Below are 18,402 nucleotides of genomic sequence, written 5' to 3' on the forward strand. Positions count from 1 at the left end.
ACTCCCGGCAGAGCTCGCGGCAGGGGGCGTGTATTCAGAGGCGCGAGGAGCGTGGGTGACTCTAGCCGAGTGACGGAGTGAAGGGGGCGTGTCTGTCTTGGGGCAGGCGCCGTGCCGCAATTGGATAATCCGGGAAGAGGGGGCGGAGTCAGTGTTTGGTCAGCCAATGGTTTGCGGTCAGACGGAAGGGGGCACGGGGCGTGGCTGGACTGACTCGGGGCTGCGTGGGGCTCACGGAACCCGGGAACGCGGGTGTCGTGGGTGGGAACGCGTAGTCCTGGGGCCGCCGAGTCTGGGCGCGGGAGATGGCGGCGCGGTGGAGCAGCGAGAACGTGGTGGTGGAGTTTCGCGACTCCCAGGTGAGCTCGGGGCCTAATGGAGCCTTTTAAGCATGCGCCCTTCCTGGTTCCCCTCCCCCACGCTGCCGGGTCATTCTTGGGGGCGGCGGAGCGACCCCCAGTCCGGGCTGGAGAGATGGGCAAGGGAGTGACCCGGACCTGTCAGACCCGAGCGGGTGAGGGGATCCTTGATGACCGTTGCGGGTGTTTGGGGCTGGCATGGGCGGGGTTTCGGGGTTCCCCTCGTGGATACCGGGAGTGGGGTCTGCCTGGGGACATCGAATTGCAGAGATTGCGCGCTAGTGAGCGCTGAGGGGAGGCTTCCCATGACCAGGGTGGTGAGCGAGGGGGTTTAGGTACCCCTGCGCCTAGTGACTTTGGGCAAGTCACAGAATTTATTTGAGCCTCAGATGCATGGACTTAACCCTGCCTCACAGGTCTTTGGAGTGGATTCGATTAAAAAAAAAACTGCATGCAAAGTGCCTGTTTCGCGCCTAAGCTTTTAAGTGGTTACTGATGCTAGAATAGTGGAAAATACCGTAGGTGAATAGGAGTATGTGCCGCATGTATTACCCGGGTTCGAATCCCGCTCTTAGCCTGTCATCACCCTCTGCGCATGTTTTCTTACCTGTAAGAGGTGCGAATCGTACCTACCTCATAGGGTTGGTGTGAGAATTTTTTTTTTTTTGCGGTACGCGGGCCTCTCACTGTTGTGGCCTCTCCCGTTGCGGAGCACAGGCTCCGGACGCGCAGGCTCAGCGGCCATGGCTCACGGGCCCAGCCGCTCCGCGGCATGTGGGATCTTCCCGGACGGGGGCACGAACCCGTGTCCCCTGCATCGGCAGGCGGACTCTCAACCACTGCGCCACCAGGGAAGCCCAGTGTGAGAATTTTATGAGGTCATACATTTAGAATGTGTGGCACAGTGCTGGACACATGGTAAGCCCAAAGGAACGCTAGTATTTACTAGGAATTTTTACCATTTTTCTATTTGGTTCCTTCCATATGCCGGGCTTTGTGCTAAGTGATCTACATTTCCTTTTTCTAATTCATGAAAGAACCATGCAAGATAAGTAGATGTTGTTGTTTTTTTTCCCCAGCGGGGAAGCTGATCCCCATTTGGCTGATCCCAAGTGACTTGGCCAAGGCCTCCCATTATGTGGTCGCATTGGGATTTGAACACAGACGTCTGGCCCCAGGGCCTTGTTGTGCTCATTGCACTACTCTGCTTCATACTGTATGAGCCTGTCATACAGTCGTTTTACAATAAATATCATTCCCCCCTTTCCCCAGCACCTAGGACAGTGTGTTGGTGATTCTCTTCATGTATCGAACACATAATTTATTGAATACCTTCAGTGTGCCAGACTTTCATTCAGTCATTTTTTCAATAAGGGTTTATTGAGCTTTTGACAGGTGCACACTGTACCAGGCACTGTGTTGGTGCTCAGGTGATTTATACTGAAGGGGAATCTGGATTTACGATAAGGGGGTGATGTGGTTTCTTCTTTCTAAAACCTATCCCTTCTTTTGCCGTAAAGATGCATGAGGGGAGAACCTCCCACCAATTTGCTCTATGGCTGCCCTTGATACATAGTGCCCATGGAGAATTGGAGCAACCACATTTGGGTGAAAGGATCCTAAAGCACTTTGCACTGTCAGCATGGTGTCTCTGGGAGGAAGAAAGATGCCGGACTCCCAGGGTAAAAGAACCATATTCCTGTTACCCTTTCTGTTAATTGCTTTCACTGGGGACTAAGAACAGAATCATGTGTCCAACCTCTGAGCTTGCTAATTTGGAAGCTACTAATCTGCAAACGCTTTAATTTTCACAGAAACCCAGGTAGTCTCACCCCTACTTCTCTACACAGATGTAATTGAAAAGACCTGCAGAGAGGGTGTTGACACATATATTAGGATGCTATGAAGTCGTATCAAATAATTAAACCTAAACAGCAGTTGTCATAGTAAGAGAACAAACTAAATTGGGTAATTTAACTGCCTTGCGGGAGTTTCTGTTTTTCTTTCTGATTTTTCTATTCATTTGGAAGGGTGAGTCTTAGTGTGAATTAGCTTGGTTTTGTGATTGATTTTGGTGATCACTGGGAGGGGTAGGGACTCATTTTATTAACTATTTCATTAATGTAGAAAGAAAAAGTTAAAACTCATCACACCGCCTTTCTGAAAAGGCAGAACAATAGACTTTTCCAAACAGCCCACCACCTTTATTTATTTATTTATTTATTTATTTATGGCTGCATTGAGTCTTTGTTGGTGTGACCCCACCACTTTTAAAAATCATTTTAAAATTTAAAGCTTTTAGATTTTTCAGAGAAAAACCCCAGTCTGAAAGGTGAAACTTTTTTACATTTTATATGTGTCATTTACTTTATAAAACAGATGTTACTTTCACCGATTAATAGTGAGGAAGTTGTGCTGCTTGGCATCTACTCTGAAGTGGTCCCTGGAATCGATGAGTGTGAACGCTAAGAAAGCTTAGCGATACTTTTCTAGAGCAACACCATCCACTAGAACTTTCTGAGATGATGGAAATGTGGCTCATCAACACTTGAAATGGGGCTAGTGTGACTGAGACAGTGTATTTTAATTAATTAATTAATTAATTTTAAAATAAATTTATTTTATTTATTTATTTTTGGCTGCGTTGGGTCTTCGTTGCTGCACGCGGGCTTTCTCTAGTGGCGAGCGGGGGCTACTCTTCATTGCGGTGCTCAGGCTTCTCATTGTGGTGGCTTCTCTTTGTTGCAGAGCACGGGCTCTAGGTGTGCAGGCTTCCGTAGTTGTGGCATGTGGGCTCAGTAATTGTGGCTTTCTGGCTCTAGAGCGCAGGCTCAGTAGTTGTGGTGCACGGGCTTAGTTACTCAGTGGCATGTGGGATCTTCCCGGACCAGGGCTGGAACCCGTTTCCCCTGCATTGGCAGGTGGATTCTTAACCACTGTGCCACCAGGGAAGTCCTTTTATTATTATTATTTTTATTTATTTTTTGGCTGTGTTGGGTCTTAGTTGCAGCACGTGGGATCTTCGTTGAGGCAGGCGGGATCTTTTGTTGCCGTGGGCGGGCTCTTCGTTGTGGTGTGCGGGCTCCTTTCTAGTTGTGGTGCGCAGGCTCCTCTCTAGTTGTGGCGTGTGTGTTTTCTCTTTAGTTGTGGTGCGCAGGCTCCAGAGCACATGGGCTCTGTAGTTTACAACACGTGGGCTCTCTAGTTGAGGCTCCCAGGCTCAGTAGTTGTGGCACGCAGGCTTAGTTGCCCCGCGGCATGTGGGCTCTTCGCTCCCTGACCAGGGATGGACCGCGTGTCCCCTGCATTGGAGGGCGGATTCTTTACCACTGGACCACCAGGGAAGTCCCAGCACAAGATATCCTAACATTTGTATGTGTCCTTTTCAACTTCTTTCATTAATGTTTTATAGTTTTCAGTATACATGTCTTTCACCTCCTTGGTTAAATTTATTTCTAGGTTGTAAATGGGATTGTTTGATGCAATTGTAAATGGGATTGTTTTCTTTATTTCTTGTTCTGATGATGTATTAGTGTATAGAAATGCTACAGATTTTTGTGTATTAATTTTGTATCCCACAACTTTATTTAATTAGTTTTTTAGTTCTAACAGGTTTTTGATGGAGTCTTTAGAGTTTTCTGTATTTAATATCATGTCTTCTGCAAATGGTGACGGTTTTACTTCTTCCATCCAAATTTTGATACCTTTTATTTCTTTTTCTTGCCTAATTTGCTCTGGCTAGGACTTCTAATACTGTGTTGAATAGATGTGGCAAGAGTGGGCATCCTTGTCTTGTTCCTGATCTTAGAAGAAAGGCTTTCAGCTTTTTGCTGTTGAGTATGATGTTAGCTGTGGGCTTGTCATATATGGACTTTATTATGTTGAGGTACGTTCCCTCTATATTTACTTTGTTGAGAGTGTTTATCATAAATGGACATTGAATTTTGTCAAATGCTTTTTCTGCATCTATTGAGATGTTCAAATGATTTTTATTCTTCATTTTGTTAACGTGGTGTATCACATTGACTGATTTGTGGATATTGAATCATCCTTGCATCCAAGGAATAAGTCACACTTGATCATGGTGTATGATCCTTTTAATGTCTTGTTGAATTCAGTTTGCTAATATTTTGTTGAGGATTTTTGCATCTGTGTTCATCAGGGATATTGGCCTGTAATTTTCTTTTCTTGTGATGTCCTTATCTGGTTTTGGTATCAGGGTAATGCTGGCTTCTTAAAATGAGTTTGGAAGAGTTCCCTGATCTTATGGTTTTTGGAAAAGTTTAGGAAGGTTTGGTATTAAATCTTCTTTGGATGTTCTGTAGAATTCACCAGTGAAGCTCTCTGGTCCTGGACTTTAGTTTGTTAGCAGGTTTTTGATTACTGATTCAGTCTTTTTTTTTTTTTTTTTTTTTGTGGTACACGGGCCTCTCACTGCTGTGGCCTCTCCCATTGTGGAGTGCAGGCTCAGTGGCCATGGCTTACGGGCCCAGCCATTCTGCAGCATGTGGGATCTTCCTGGACCAGGGCACGAACCTGTGTCCCCTGCATCGGCAGGCGGATTCCCAACCAGTGCACCACCAGCGAAGCCCTGATTCAGCCTTTTTAATAGTAATCAGTCTGTTCAGATTTTCCGTTTCATCATGATTCAATCTTAGTAGATTGTATGTTTCTAGGAATTTACCCATTGCTTTTAGGTTGTCCAGTTTGGTGGTATATAATTGTTCATAGTAGTCTCTTATGATGCTTTGTATTTCTATGGTATCAGTTGTAAAATGTCCTCTTTCATTGCTGATTTTATTTCAGCCCTTTCCCGTTTTTTCTTGGTGAGGCTAGCCATAAGCTTGTCAGTTTTGTTTATCTTTTCAAGGAACCAGCTCTTAGTTTCATTGATCTTCTCTATTGTCTTTTTTTTTTTTGGCTGCTCCACGTGGCATGCGGAACTTCCCCAACCAGAGATCGAACCTGTGCCCCCTGCATTGGGAGCGTGGAGTCTTAACCACTGGACCGCCAGGGAAGTCCCTGTTATTTTCTTTTATTCTACTAACTTTGGGCTTCTTTTGTTCTTTTTCTAGTTCCTTGAGGTATAAAGTTAGATTGTTTATTTGAGACTTTTCTTGTTTCTTGAGATAGACATTTATTGCTATGAAATTCCCTCTTAGAACTGCTTTTGCCGCATCCCACAAATTTTTGTGTTATATTTCCATTTTTCTTTGTCTCAAGATATTTTTAAAATCTCTTTTTATTTCTTCTTTGACCCATTTGTTGTTCAGTAGCATGTTGTTTAATTTCTACTTATTTGTGAATTTTCCACCAGTTTTGTTTGAGTAATTAATTTCTCATTTTATACCATTGTGGTTAGAAAAGACGCTTGATATGATTTCAGTCCTCTTAAATTTATTAAGACTTGTTTTGTGGCCTAACATATGATCTATCCTGGAAAATTTTTCGTGGACACTTCAGAAGAATGTGTATTCTGTTGCTTTTTTTAAAATTTTTTTTTTTTTAAAGAAGATGTTGAGGGTAGGAGTTTATTAATTAATTAATTAATTTTTGCTGTGTTGGGTCTTCGTTTCTGTGCGAGGGCTTTCTCTAGTTGTGGCAAGCGGGGGCCACTCTTCATTGCGGTGCGCGGGCCTCTCCTGTTGCGGAGCACAGGCTCCAGACGCGCAGCCTCAGTAGTTGTGGCTCACGGGCCCAGCTGCTCCGCAGCATGTGGGATCCTCCCAGACCAAGGCTCGAACCCGTGTCCCCTGCATTAGCAGGCAGATTCTCAACCACTGCGCCACCAGGGAAGCCCCTTTTTTAAAAATTTTATATTTGGCTATGTCTGGTCTTAGTTGTGGCATGCAGGATCTTTTGTTGTGGTGCACGGGCTTCTTCTCTAATTGCAGCACATGGGCTTCTCTCTAGTTGTGGTGCACAGGCTTAGTTTCCCTGTGGCCTGTGGGATCTTAGTTCCCTGACTAGGGATCAAACCTGCATCTCCTGCACTGGAAGGCGGATTCTTAACCACTGGACCACCAGGGAAGTCCCTGTTCTGTTGCTTTCGGATGGAATATTTTAGATATAACTGTTATGTCTATCTGACCTAATGTGTTGTTTAAGGCCGATGTTTCCTTATTGACTTTCTATCTGGATGATCCATCCGTTGAGGCAAGTTGGGCATTAAAATCCTCTAATATTATTATATTGTTGTCTGTTTCTTCCCTTAGGTCTGCTAATATGTGCTTTATATATTTAGGGGCTCCTATATTTAGTGCATAAATGTTTATAAATATTATATCCTCTTGTTGGATTGACCCCTTTATCATTATGTAACACCTATCTTTTTGGGGGGTATTTATTTATTTATTTGTTTGTTTATTTTAACATCTTTATTGGAGTATAATTGCTTTACAATGTTGTGTTAGTTTCTGCTGTATAACCCACCCCTCTAGGTGGTCACAAAGCACCGAGCTGATCTCCCTGTGCTATGCAGCTGCTTCCCACTAGCCATCTATTTTACATTTGGTACTGTAACACCTGTCTTTGTCTCTGCTAACAGTCTTTGTTTTAAAGTCTATTTTGTCTGATAGAAGTATAGCTACTCCAGCTTTCTTCTGCTTTCCATTTGCATAGAATATCTTTTTCCATTCCTTCACTTTCAGTCTGTATGTCTTTCCATCTAAAGCGAGTATCCTGTAGGCAGCATATAGATGGGTCCTGTTTTTTATCCATTCAGTCACTCTGTCTTTTTTAACTTTTTTTTTTTTTTTTTTTTTTTTTGCGGTACGCGGGGCTCTCACCGCTGTGGCCTCTCCCGTTGCAGAGCACAGGCTCCAGTCGTGCAGGTCTAGCAGCCATGGCCCACGGGCCCAGCTGCTCCGCGGCATGTGGGATCCTCCCGGACCGGGGCACGAACCCACGTCCCCTGCATCGGCAGGCGGACTCCCAACCACTGCGCCACCAGGGAAGCCCACTCTTTGTCTTTTGATTGGAGAATTTAGTCCTTTTACATTTGAAGTAATTATTGATAGGTTTCCCCTGTTAATAACATTTTACACTAGTATGGTACATTTTCCACAGTTAATGAATCGATATTGATATATTAACCAAAATGCATATTTAACTCAGATTTCCTTACTTTTTACGTAATGTCTTTTTTCTGTTCTGGGATTCCATCCAGGATACCACATTATATTTAGTTGTCACGTCTCCTCAGACAGATGTCTCCTGTGCCCCTTGCATTGAGAGCATGGAGTCTAACCACTAGACCACCAGGGAAGTCCCAGATTTTTTTTTTTTTGCGGTGCATGGGCCTCTCACTGCTGTGGCCTCTCCCATTGTGGAGCACAGGCTCCGGATGCGCAGGCTCAGTGGCCATGGCTCATGGGCCTAGCCGCTCCGCGGCATGTGGGATCCTCCTGGACCAGGGCATGAACCCGTGTCCTCTGCATCAGCAGGCGGACTCTCAACTATTTTTGGCTGTGTTGGGTCTTCATTGCTGCGCACAGGCTTTCTCTAGTTGCGGTGAGTGGGGGCTACTCTTCATTGCAGTGCGTGGGCTTCTCATTTCTGTGGCTTCTCTTGTTGCGGAGCATGGGCTCTAGGCGTGCAGGTTTTAGTAGTTGTGGCACGTGGGTTTAGTAGTTGTGTCTTGCAGGCTCTAGAGCTCAGGCTCAGTAGTTGTGGTGCACGGGCTTAATTGCTCTGCGGCATGTGGGATCTTCTTGGACGAGGACTCAAACCCGTGTCCCCCTGCACTGGCAGGCAGATTCTTAACCACTGCGCCACCAAGGAAGCCCAGGAAGAGAGGTCTGAAGTGATCTTTAATGTCATGCTCAGGCTGTGGGGAACCACTAAGGGAGTGTGAGCAAGCAAGCAGCGTAGCCAGAGGTAGGTACTACAAAAGCCCTGAGGGTGGAGGGAGCAAGGCTGGTGACAGGCGGGTGTCCCTGTCCAGGGGAGGACCGACAAAGGCCTGAGCTGAGGCAGAGACAGGAAGAAATGGATGGATTAGGAACAGACTTTCCTAGCTGTTCCTTCAAGTGTCCAGAGCTAGGAAGAGTCCAGGAGGCAGTCATGTCACGAAGCCAGTGGTTTTAAGGAGGGAGTGATCATGAGTTCTGATGCTGCCACAGGATCAAGTAAAACAGCCAATAAATAGCCAGCAGTGCAGGAGGCCAGTGATAACCTGTGCTGGACCATTTTTTATTGTTGTCCACCGGAGAGGTGGTAGAAGAGGGTTCTGAATCCAGTCTGACATAAAGCCCATGCACATCCTTTCTGCTGCACCAGATGAACTGTGTTTTTTTGGGGTTTTTTTGCTGTACGCGGGCCTCTCACTGTTGTGGCCTCTCCTGTTGCGGAGCACAGGCTCCGGACGCGCAGGCTCAGTAGCCATGGCTCACGGGCCCAGCCGCTCCACGGCACGTGGGATCTTCCCGGACCGGGGCACGAACCCGTGTCCCCTGCATCGGCAGGCGGACTCTCAACCACTGTGCCACCAGGGAAGCCCATGAACTGTGTTCTATGTCTGCAGAAATGCCATGTAGAAACTTTCTTCCTTTTGATGCAACGCAGTCAGTTTCTTTGGATTGGTGAAACCAAATGCTTAAGAACACAGCAGCCTTCATGAAAAAATGATTTTTTTGAACAAGGGCAGCAGCAATTTGTGTACAGAGGCTCACAGAGTTTCATGAAATGGTATCTTTTATCAGCCATCAGTTAGCTTGTCTTTTCCACGTTATAAATTACATTTTCTCTAGGCCAGTAAGAATCAACCATCACTGTCAGTGCTATGGCAGTCTTATTTCGTAGAGGTCATATGACTCCTAAAGTGTGCTGCAAAGGCCACCATCCTGCAGAAAGAACAGGGCTGTTAAGAACTTTATTCTCTTTTGTCTAAAGATGTCACCTTGACAGGGAGCATTTCTGAACATAAGTTTGTTTCCTGCAGGTGGGAGAGGAATTTTCAATTTCTAAAAACAAAGGTTCAGAAAAGGTATGATTGGAATTTTACATCATAAAATGTGGGGATAAGGTACACAAAGTTTGCTCGTCAGTTCTCTCTATTCCAGTAGAAGGTTTCCCACAGCAGGCAATGAACTATCAAAGTTCATTATCCTAGGAGGTATTAAAAAAGTGAGGGAACTGGAGAAGTATAGATAAATTCATGGGTGATAAATTAACAAAGGAAACTACTGAAACAAATTCTTTGAGATGTCTCGGCACATTCCGAGCTGGGAGGACCCTGATTTTCACCTGGTTCTGACCCATCTTCAAAACTATCAGATGTGTGCAGAGTGACTGCATTCACAAAGCACCTCATTGGGAGCTCTGGGAGAAATGAAATAGACCCTCACCTGCAGGGGCTCACAGCTCGTGGGAGAGGATCAATGTGCACAGCAGTAACTACAGTAAGTCCCCTACAAACGAACCTTCAAGTTGCGAACTTTCAAAGATGTGAACGTGCGTTCCATCAACATCAGGTGTGAGTGAAACTGCAGCCTGCCCTCCGTCTCCTGTTGCTGACGATCCTTCAGCTCTACCATCTCCCACCTCCTCTCCCTCCTCCAGTCAGTAACTCTTCTTGCCTGTTCCCTCGATGCCAGCCCCTATATGCCAGCTGTTGTACTGTACTACTGTACTTTTCAAGGTACTGTACTGTAAGATTAAAAATGTTGTCTTTATTTTTTGTGTTTATGTATTATTTGTGTGAAAGGTATTATAAACCTATTACAGTACAGTACTACATAGCCGATTGTGTTAGTTGGGTACCTAGGCTAACTTGGTCGGACTTATGAACAGATTGGACTTACAAACTTGCTCTCAGAATGGAACTCATTCATGTGTAGGGGACTCACTATACCACAAAGCAAGTTAAGGCAAGTCCCATGATGGAGGGGCAGGGAAGGTACTTTGGGAGAAGGTGGAGTCCCCTTGGTGGACGCTGGGTGAGCTTCTTAGAGGAGGTATGTCTTGAGCCTTAAAAGTTGAGTAGAATTTCAACAGCAGAGTAGGAGAGAAGGACTTTCTAGGCGGAAGGAAGAGCTTAAGCATCTCTTCAGAATTGGGGGAGTTGCAGAATCGGGTGAGTGCCGTGAATGGGTGTGGCTTGAGCAGGTAGAGAGTGGGTTAGCCTGAGAAGTTCTGTAAGTGTCTGATTTGGAAAGACCTGAAGGCTGAGGAGTCTATGCTTGATTTTATTCAGAGTGAGAAAAACCAACAAAGGTTTGAGAGCAGTGGATTGATGTAATTAGAACTCTGTCTTCAGAGGTTCAGTGTTAGGTTGAATGGAGACGGGAGAGAGGAAGGTAGACTGTTGGGAGGGTGTTGCTGTAGACCAAGTCTCAGGCCTAGATGAGAAGAGTGGAAAGAGAAGAGAGTTGGAAGGAGCCTTCGAAAGAAAGTGCTTTTTATTATAAAATAATGCAAATATAGAAATAATACAAAAATGTAGACTCATTTAGAGGAATAAAATTAAAATCCCATGAGAACAACTACCATCTAAACATTTTGGGATACTTTTTTTCAGGCTAAGTAGCTGATTTAAATTTTAGTTCATAGTAGGGAATGAAATACCACTTTCCTGTACTCCTCTAAGTTGTCTTTAATCTGCAGCAGGGCTCTGCCTGCAGGCTGGTGGGAGGTTCTCTCTCAGTCACTATGGGGCTCCCTTCCTCTCTTTGCAGTGGGATCATACAAGAACCCTATGGTTCTTCACCCCTGATGCCCAGACTTAGCATCTCTCAGCCGTTCCCCATCGGGTGCACTGAGGGTGCTGAGGCCTTTCCAGGGGGATTCTTGTCCCTGACAAAGCACCACCGTTTACTCTGGTCAGTTTATTTTTATGTCCTTTGCTTAAAGCACTTCCCTCTCTCCATTTCCCCCTTTGGGACAGCCTAGCAAACCCTCCTTCATGTGCTCCTGCAAACATAATGTTGGCCTCTTTCTTTCTGGGATAGGAATAGGGAAATATCAGTTAGGTGTGGGTTTTTTTGTTTTACTTCTTAAAAAATAACTTGCTCTGATAAGGTGATATGGTGAGTTATGATACTCTAATTGCAGGCTCCTGCATTTTTCTATGTCATTCTTTAATGCTTCTAGAACATTTCATTGTATAGATATCTATAATTTACTTATAGATAACATGAATTCAACAACTCTGTGTATGAAAGTTTTGCTATATTTTGGATAGATTCTGGAGGTGGAATTACTGAGTCAAAGGACATGACTTTAGGAGAGTTCCTAGTGGTCCAGTGGTTGGAACTTCACGCTTCCACTGCAGGGGACGTGGGCCTGATCCCTGGTCAGGGAACTAAGATCCTGCATGCCGTGCAGCGTGGCCAAAAAAAAGGCAAAATGACAACGTGACTTTTGGGGGGGGTATTATTACCAGATCATCCTTTATTGTCACCGTACCACAAACTTAGCAGCTTGAAGCACCACCCACTTATTAGCTCACAGTACTGTAGGTCAGAAATCCAGGCTCTGCCTGGCTGCTTTCTCTCTTCAGTCTCATAGGCTGAAATCCAGACATCAGTTGGCTGTGTTCTCGTCAGGAGGCTCAGCTGACTAGGGAAGAATCTGCTAACAAACTCATTCAGGTTGTTGGAAGAATTCGGTTCCTGAGGGTTATAGGACAGAGGTCCCTGGGTTTTTTTGCTGATTGTTATTTAGAGGTCACTCTCAGCTTCTGCCATGTGGTCTGTCCATCTTCATAGCCGGCAGCAAAGAGTCTTCTCCATGTTAAATCAATCCCTCTCCCTTCAAATCTCTGACTTCCTCTGTCTCTGACCTCTAGACTTAACTTTAAAGGGTTGATGTGATTAGGTCTCTCTATCTCCCCCTCTTCCCTCCCCGAAGAAATTTTTCGTCATCTCAAATGGAAACTCCATACTCATTAAACAATAACACCCCACACCCCACACCCCCAGCCCCTGGCAACCTCTACTGTACTTGCTGTTTTTATGAATTCACCTAGTTTAGACACCTCATATAAGTGGAATCATGCAGTATTTATCCTTTTTTGTCTGACATTTCACTTAGCATAATGTTTTCAAGGTTCATTCATGCTGTAGCATGTATGCCATTGTGTGTATATACCATGTTTTGTTTGTTCATTCATCAGCTAATGGGCATTTGGGTTGTTTCGGGTCTCTCTATCTTAGAGTTAACTGATTTGGGACTTTAATTACATCTCAAAATCCGTTTATAGCAGTACCTAGATTAGTGTTTGAATAATGGGGAGAATGTGTATGTACACCAAGGGCCCAGAATCTTGGGGCCACCTTAGGATTCCTGCTACCACACACCCTCTAGAAAGATGGTACTGCCCGTGGTTGGAGGTACCATCTTGCCCTCTTTCATACCCTTAATGTATACATTGCACAGAAGAGTTCTGGAAATGACATCTCATTTCACTGCCTGCTTTTCCAGCTGGGCTATTCTCTGCTCACGACTCTAGTGGAATGAAGGATGCATAATAATCCCTTTTCAGCCTCCAGTGAAAGCACTCTGGCTTCTTGTCCCTAATGTTACCTGTGACATGTTTCTTGAGGGTGTACAAGTGAGAAATCCATTAATAAGACCAGCGAGAGTGAGGAAGAGAATTTCTGTTTACCATTTGTGATTTGTGAGTGTAGCAGAATGTACAAAATGCATTCTCTCTTGATAGACTCTTGGAAAGAACTTAGAGCATTTAATAACCAAACAATGGCACAAACTGTTTCAGATAATGCCCTGAGAATGCAGCAGGACTTGAACTTGTCCAAATAAGAGAATTTAGGGCTATAACTAGCATGATTAAAATTAGCCTCAGGCTGCAGCCTGAATGTAGATTTGTTTGATCGGTGTGGTCTTTTGGAAATTGGACATCAGATCCTCAAAAGATGGTGATCCCTAGGAACTGGGAGACCTGGGAAATGGAAGGCAGTAAAATGTGCTGGAAATCTCAGATTAAATGGGAACTGGGCATCTCAATGACAAGAATGTGACCGTGGATTTAGCAGAGGTGGTGTTTGAATATTACCAATTGCCATTCAACTTGGAGGAGGAGTCCATGCCCTTTGGGAAGGCATGGATGGTGTGTGTATGTGTGTATATGTTTGTGTGTATGTGTGTGTGTGTGTGTGTGAGAGAGAGAGAGAGAGAGAGAGAGAGGGAGGGAGGGAGGGAGGGAGAGAGAGAAAGAGAGAGGGAGAGAGAGAGAGAGAAAAAGATGTCCCAGGTTAGAATGTGTGTAGCCTTGGTCTCAGGGGGAGCAGACAACTGCTGCCCTATTGTGGAAGGTGAATGTGAGATTTGAATGAGAATTAGAAGGGGGTTAAAGTATCCACTGTAGAGAACTGCCAGCTGGGGACTGCCTGGGCCATGGGAAGAGGAAGACCCACAGGTGTCTACCTGCTAACCTGAGCTGGCTTTGCTGGCAGAACTGAATCTGTGTTTTCTCTCACAGGCAACTGCAATGTCTGTGGACTGTCTGGGGCAGCATGCAGTGCTTTCTGGGTAAGTGAGCTTACAGAGTTTGTCTGCCACGATTTCTGGGAACAAATTGCAAATCAAGAGGTTTCTGGGAAATTGGAAAATACTTTTTTGTTTAAGGATTACGGTCATAGGATTTAGTTCTGCTGTCCTAGTGACCTCAGTGGTAGTTGTGGGGATTATTTGCAGTTTATTTTTTTCTCTGCCCTAACAGGTGAGCAATAAAATTCCTTTGAAAGGTTAGTGACTGGTAGTTTGGTCTTGAAATTGCCATTTTCTGTTTAGTGCATGGACTCTTCAGAAGGATGCTGTCTGGTACAGTCTAACAGGTAGTTAGTTCCTAGGATGGAGAGGATCTGGGTTACAGTTTGGCCATTGATTATGAGCCTCTGGACATTTATTCAGTTGGCCTCCCTGGACTTCGGTTTTCTCATGAAGCAATTCGATTTCATCATGAAGAAGTTGAACTACATAATTTCTGTAGTGTCTTCTGGTTCAAAATTAAGATTCTGGCAATTAAGTTCCCTGCATTTGCTAATCATCCTAACATTGTACCAGTATGATAACATTTAATTGTCAGAGTCCCTTTCCGTTCATGTTGCTCTAGATTACTACTGCTCAGATTTAGCTATATGTTCATTAACTTAGTTGTTTATGAACCCATTTATAAAATGAAGTGTTTTCTATTAACTTCATTATTTTATTTTGAAATCATGTTTTAAATTACTTTTAAATAACACCATAGCAAACATTAATTCCAAAGGATATACCATGGAAAGTGAGTTTCCCTCCTACCTGTGACTCCACTCCCCAGAGACAGTTATCGATACCGTTTTCCTGTGTCACCCTGAATGCGTAGACAGGAAAAACTGGTGTGTCTCTCTTCTGCCCCTGCCAAACTCACTTTTTTAAAAAATAGCTTTATCGAGATATAATTCACATACCATGCAATTCACCCCTTTTCAAAAAAATTTTATTTATTTTATTTATTTTTGGCTGCATTGGGTCTTCGTCACTGTGAGTGGGGTTTGTCTAGTTGTGGCGAGCAGGGGCTGCTCTTCATTGCGGTGCATGGGCTTCTCACTGTGGTGGCTTCTCTTGTTGCGGAGCACGGGCTCTAGGTGTGCGGGCTTCAGTAGTTGTGGCATGTGGGCTCAGTAGTTGTGGCTCGCGGGCTCTAGAGCGCAGGCTCAGTAGTTGTGGCACACAGGCTTAGTTGCTCCGCGGCATGTGGGATCTTCCCGGACCAGGGCTCAAACCCGTGTCCCCTGCATTGGCAGACAGACACAGACACTGTGCCACCAGGGAAGCCCCAATTCACCCATTTAAATGTACAAGTCAGTGGTTTTTTGGTATTTGTTATTAATTTCCTAGTCAGTTTTTAAACCTCTTTTTTTTTTTTTAAATCAAGGAAATGCCTATACATAGTTTGAAAAGTCAAGTAACATTACAAGGCTTATATTGTCAGTCAGCAGAATCCCACCTCACCTTTTTTTTTTAAATTAATTAATTTATTTGTTTTTTTATTTTTGGCTGTGTTGGGCCTTTGTTGCTGTGCATGGGCTTTCCCTAGTTGAGGCAAGCAGGGGCTACTCTTCCTTGGGGTGCGCAGGCTTCTCATTGTCGTGGCTTCACTTGTTGCACAGCATGGGCTCTAGCGCGCAGGCTCAGTAGTTGTGGCTCACGGGCTTAGTTGCTCCACAGCATATGGGTCTTAACGGGCCAGCGATCGAACCCGTGTCCCCTGCATTGGCAGGTGGATTCTCAATCACTGCACCACCAGGGAAGCCCCCCACCTCACCTTTTTCCCCACCCTGATCTCACTCACCAGAGGCAACCAGTTAAGACTCTTCAGCTATTTATTTTGGATTGCCTCTATTTTTCCAAGTGGTATACTACATACACTGCTGTATCTTGATTTATCCATCATAGATATTCAAATTGAATTCTTACAGTAGATGATGAGTATTTAGCACTTCTACTTCAGTTGTGAGTCCCTTATGTATATATACCTGGCCTTCCCCCTCCTTCCAATGTAGTCATATAACAATTGTTGGGTTAAATCAGTATTTGGGGTTCTTTTTCTCAGAGTTATTGTCAAGAGGTCCTATGCCATTCTGATTCTGGACTCTGTATGTGACCTATTTTTTCTCTTTGGAGAAATCCTATCTTTGTCCCTAGTGTTATCTTTACCTCTTGTGTGTGTGAAATTTTCACTGTGACCGCTTTGGTATGTGTCTTTTTTCATTCATTGTGCTGGGCACTTAGGGGGACCCTCCTCCCCTTTTTGACATTATTACCTGTTTTATCTAAACAAATAGAAAAATAACATATACTTGGCATTATGTAGCCATATTAACAACCCATAAAATACTTTCAGGTGCCCTGGAATAACTGTATCTCAAACGTTAGATTTCTCAGTATTGACTGATATGGATATTGTCATTTGTAGCATTCTAGGAGAGAACGGGATTATATAACTGGAAATCATGCAAGTGTTCTTGTTCTGATGTGTTCTTAGACATGCATGCATCCATATTATTTTTCAACATGATCTTGAAGTTCACCATTTCATTTTCTTATATTGAACTTTAAAATATGTGTAGTAAGGTGTATGCGTAAGTGAACAGCTCAAATAAATTTACAAATATGTACACCCATATGGTCACCATTCAAATTAAAATAACGACTAATTTTTAGCACGTGGGAGGGCCCTTTCAGTCTGGAAATCTGTGTCTTTTAGTTTGGAGAAATTTTCCTGCATTACGTCTTTGATAGTTTTCCTCATTCTTTGTGGAGCTCCTCTTAGTGTACGTTGGATATCCTGTATGGATTCTCTTCTGAACTTTTGGTCTTTTTGTCTTTCTGTTTTGCATTCTGGGAGTTTTCTTCAGCTTTAACTTCCAACCCTTCTGTCAGGTTTTAAAATTTCAACTATAACTCTAGTTTCCAAGAGCTCTTGTTCTCTGTTCTTTAAATTGTCTCCTTTCGTGTCTCTGAGAATATTAATTCTAGGTTTTCTCCTTTCCTCTGTGCCGCCCATTTCCTTTTTTTCCTTTTGGCTGTGTTGGTCTCTGTCTTTCAAGTTTCCTGCTGTGACTGATGCTCACGGGCTCTCTGTGAATATTAAAGAGTGAGTGGAATCTCTGTTTACGTGTGCAGTGGTGGGACCCACTGCAGGGAGATCAGGTGGGAACCAGGCCCTGTTGTTGGAGGGTGCCCAGATGTCATCCTCTCCAGGGCTTTGTTGTTGTTGTTTTGTTCACTTTCGTTCTCTCTTGGGCTGCTCACTTCCTCCTGAGAAGAATCCACTTGTCATCAGTCACCATCTGAAGACTAAAAGCCATGTGTTGTGAGTTCTGAGCAGGGGAAGAGGCCTGAGGGTCTCACCCTCCACTTCCTGCCCTGTTTTGAGCACAGCAGCTCTCGCTCACCCCCTGCTGTGCCTCTTGTCCCAGGCCCAGGGCTCCTCTGAGGTAGTTTCTCTTCCTCTGCAGCTCCTGCGGGCCTGGATTCCACAGTGTGAACCAGCTCGCTCTGCAGGCACTTGGGTGCTGGTTGTCTTTCCTCTAGATCAGTTACCATTTTTCTGTCGGCTTTCCGTTTCCTCTCTCATTTTCTTTGTGGGTTTCCGCCTTTTATGTTTTCACTCTTATTCTAGTGGGTCTTCAGTGGGGGATGAAGACAAACATGTTATGTCCAATCAGGCATGTTTATCCTGAAGTGCCCACCTTCTGCTGTTCTGCATTTGCCCTGTACTGTCTCTGATTTCCCCTGTTGAAAAACACGCCATATATATAGTGCTTGGCCTTTGCCCTGTTTTCATTCTAATGGGAAATGCCGGCCTGCCTGCCATAGGATCAGATGATTCCTTAGGGAGAGGTCAGAGTTTCTAGGTCTTTGTACTATGCCAACTTTCTCAGAAGCCCCAGAAATTCTCTTAATTTGTGTGTTACCTGTGCTTCCCTTCTCTATTAATCCATCCCTCCTAGGGTTTCTGCTAAAGTTCTACATGCCATTTTTATTTCCACTTCCTGTCTGTTCTGAGCAGGGACAGTTAATCTTTTTCTTCCTTATCGAGCCCACCTGTCCTTGCCGACTCCCGGGGGCTTGGAGCGCTCCCCAACAAAGAACTGCTGATGGCTGCTGAAGAGGTTGATACACATACCAAGGATTTTTTTCTTAAAACAGAAGGAAAATAGGTGAACAAAGGACATCACCGTTTTCAGATCCTTTATATTGATTGGCACCTTGAACATTATTGCCACTTATTATTATTTTCATTATTATTATTTTTTGGTTATTGTTTCCCCTTCTGATAGTGTTAATTTAGTTCCCATCACCAAGTAGTCAACTTGCACGGGAATTTGAGATTTTCTCAAATTATTTGGCTAAGTGATAAGCGAGGTGTTTAATTTTACACACGTTTATTGCATGCAAAGCACTGTGCCTAGTGATGAGGGACATACAAAGATATTCAAGACATGGTCCATACCCCAAACACTCAGTCGGTTTGGGACAGGAACCTTTACGTTAGCAGTTCTGCTACAGAGATAAGTGCTGTACTGTAGTCCAA

The 18,402-nt window shown here is 44.3% G+C and overlaps 1 protein-coding gene across 2 annotated transcripts in view; it reads left to right on the forward strand.

Moving 5' to 3' along the window:
* Nucleotides 1-305: 305 nt before the first annotated feature.
* The window catches only part of WDR59 (WD repeat domain 59), a gene marked incomplete at its 5' end in the record, with an annotated part of 88,776 nt that continues 70,679 nt past the window's right edge, over nt 306-18,402 (forward strand). For both annotated transcript variants that reach the window (XM_079722954.1, XM_079722955.1), the window contains 2 exons: nt 306-359; nt 13,801-13,850. In XM_079722954.1, coding sequence (XP_079579080.1) covers nt 306-359; nt 13,801-13,850 — 104 coding nt within the window. The remainder of the gene's footprint in view (nt 360-13,800; nt 13,851-18,402) is intronic.

The sequence above is a fragment of the Hyperoodon ampullatus genome, assembly GCF_949752795.1.
Source record: "Hyperoodon ampullatus genome assembly, chromosome: 18".
NCBI classification, from domain to species: domain Eukaryota; kingdom Metazoa; phylum Chordata; class Mammalia; order Artiodactyla; family Ziphiidae; genus Hyperoodon; species Hyperoodon ampullatus.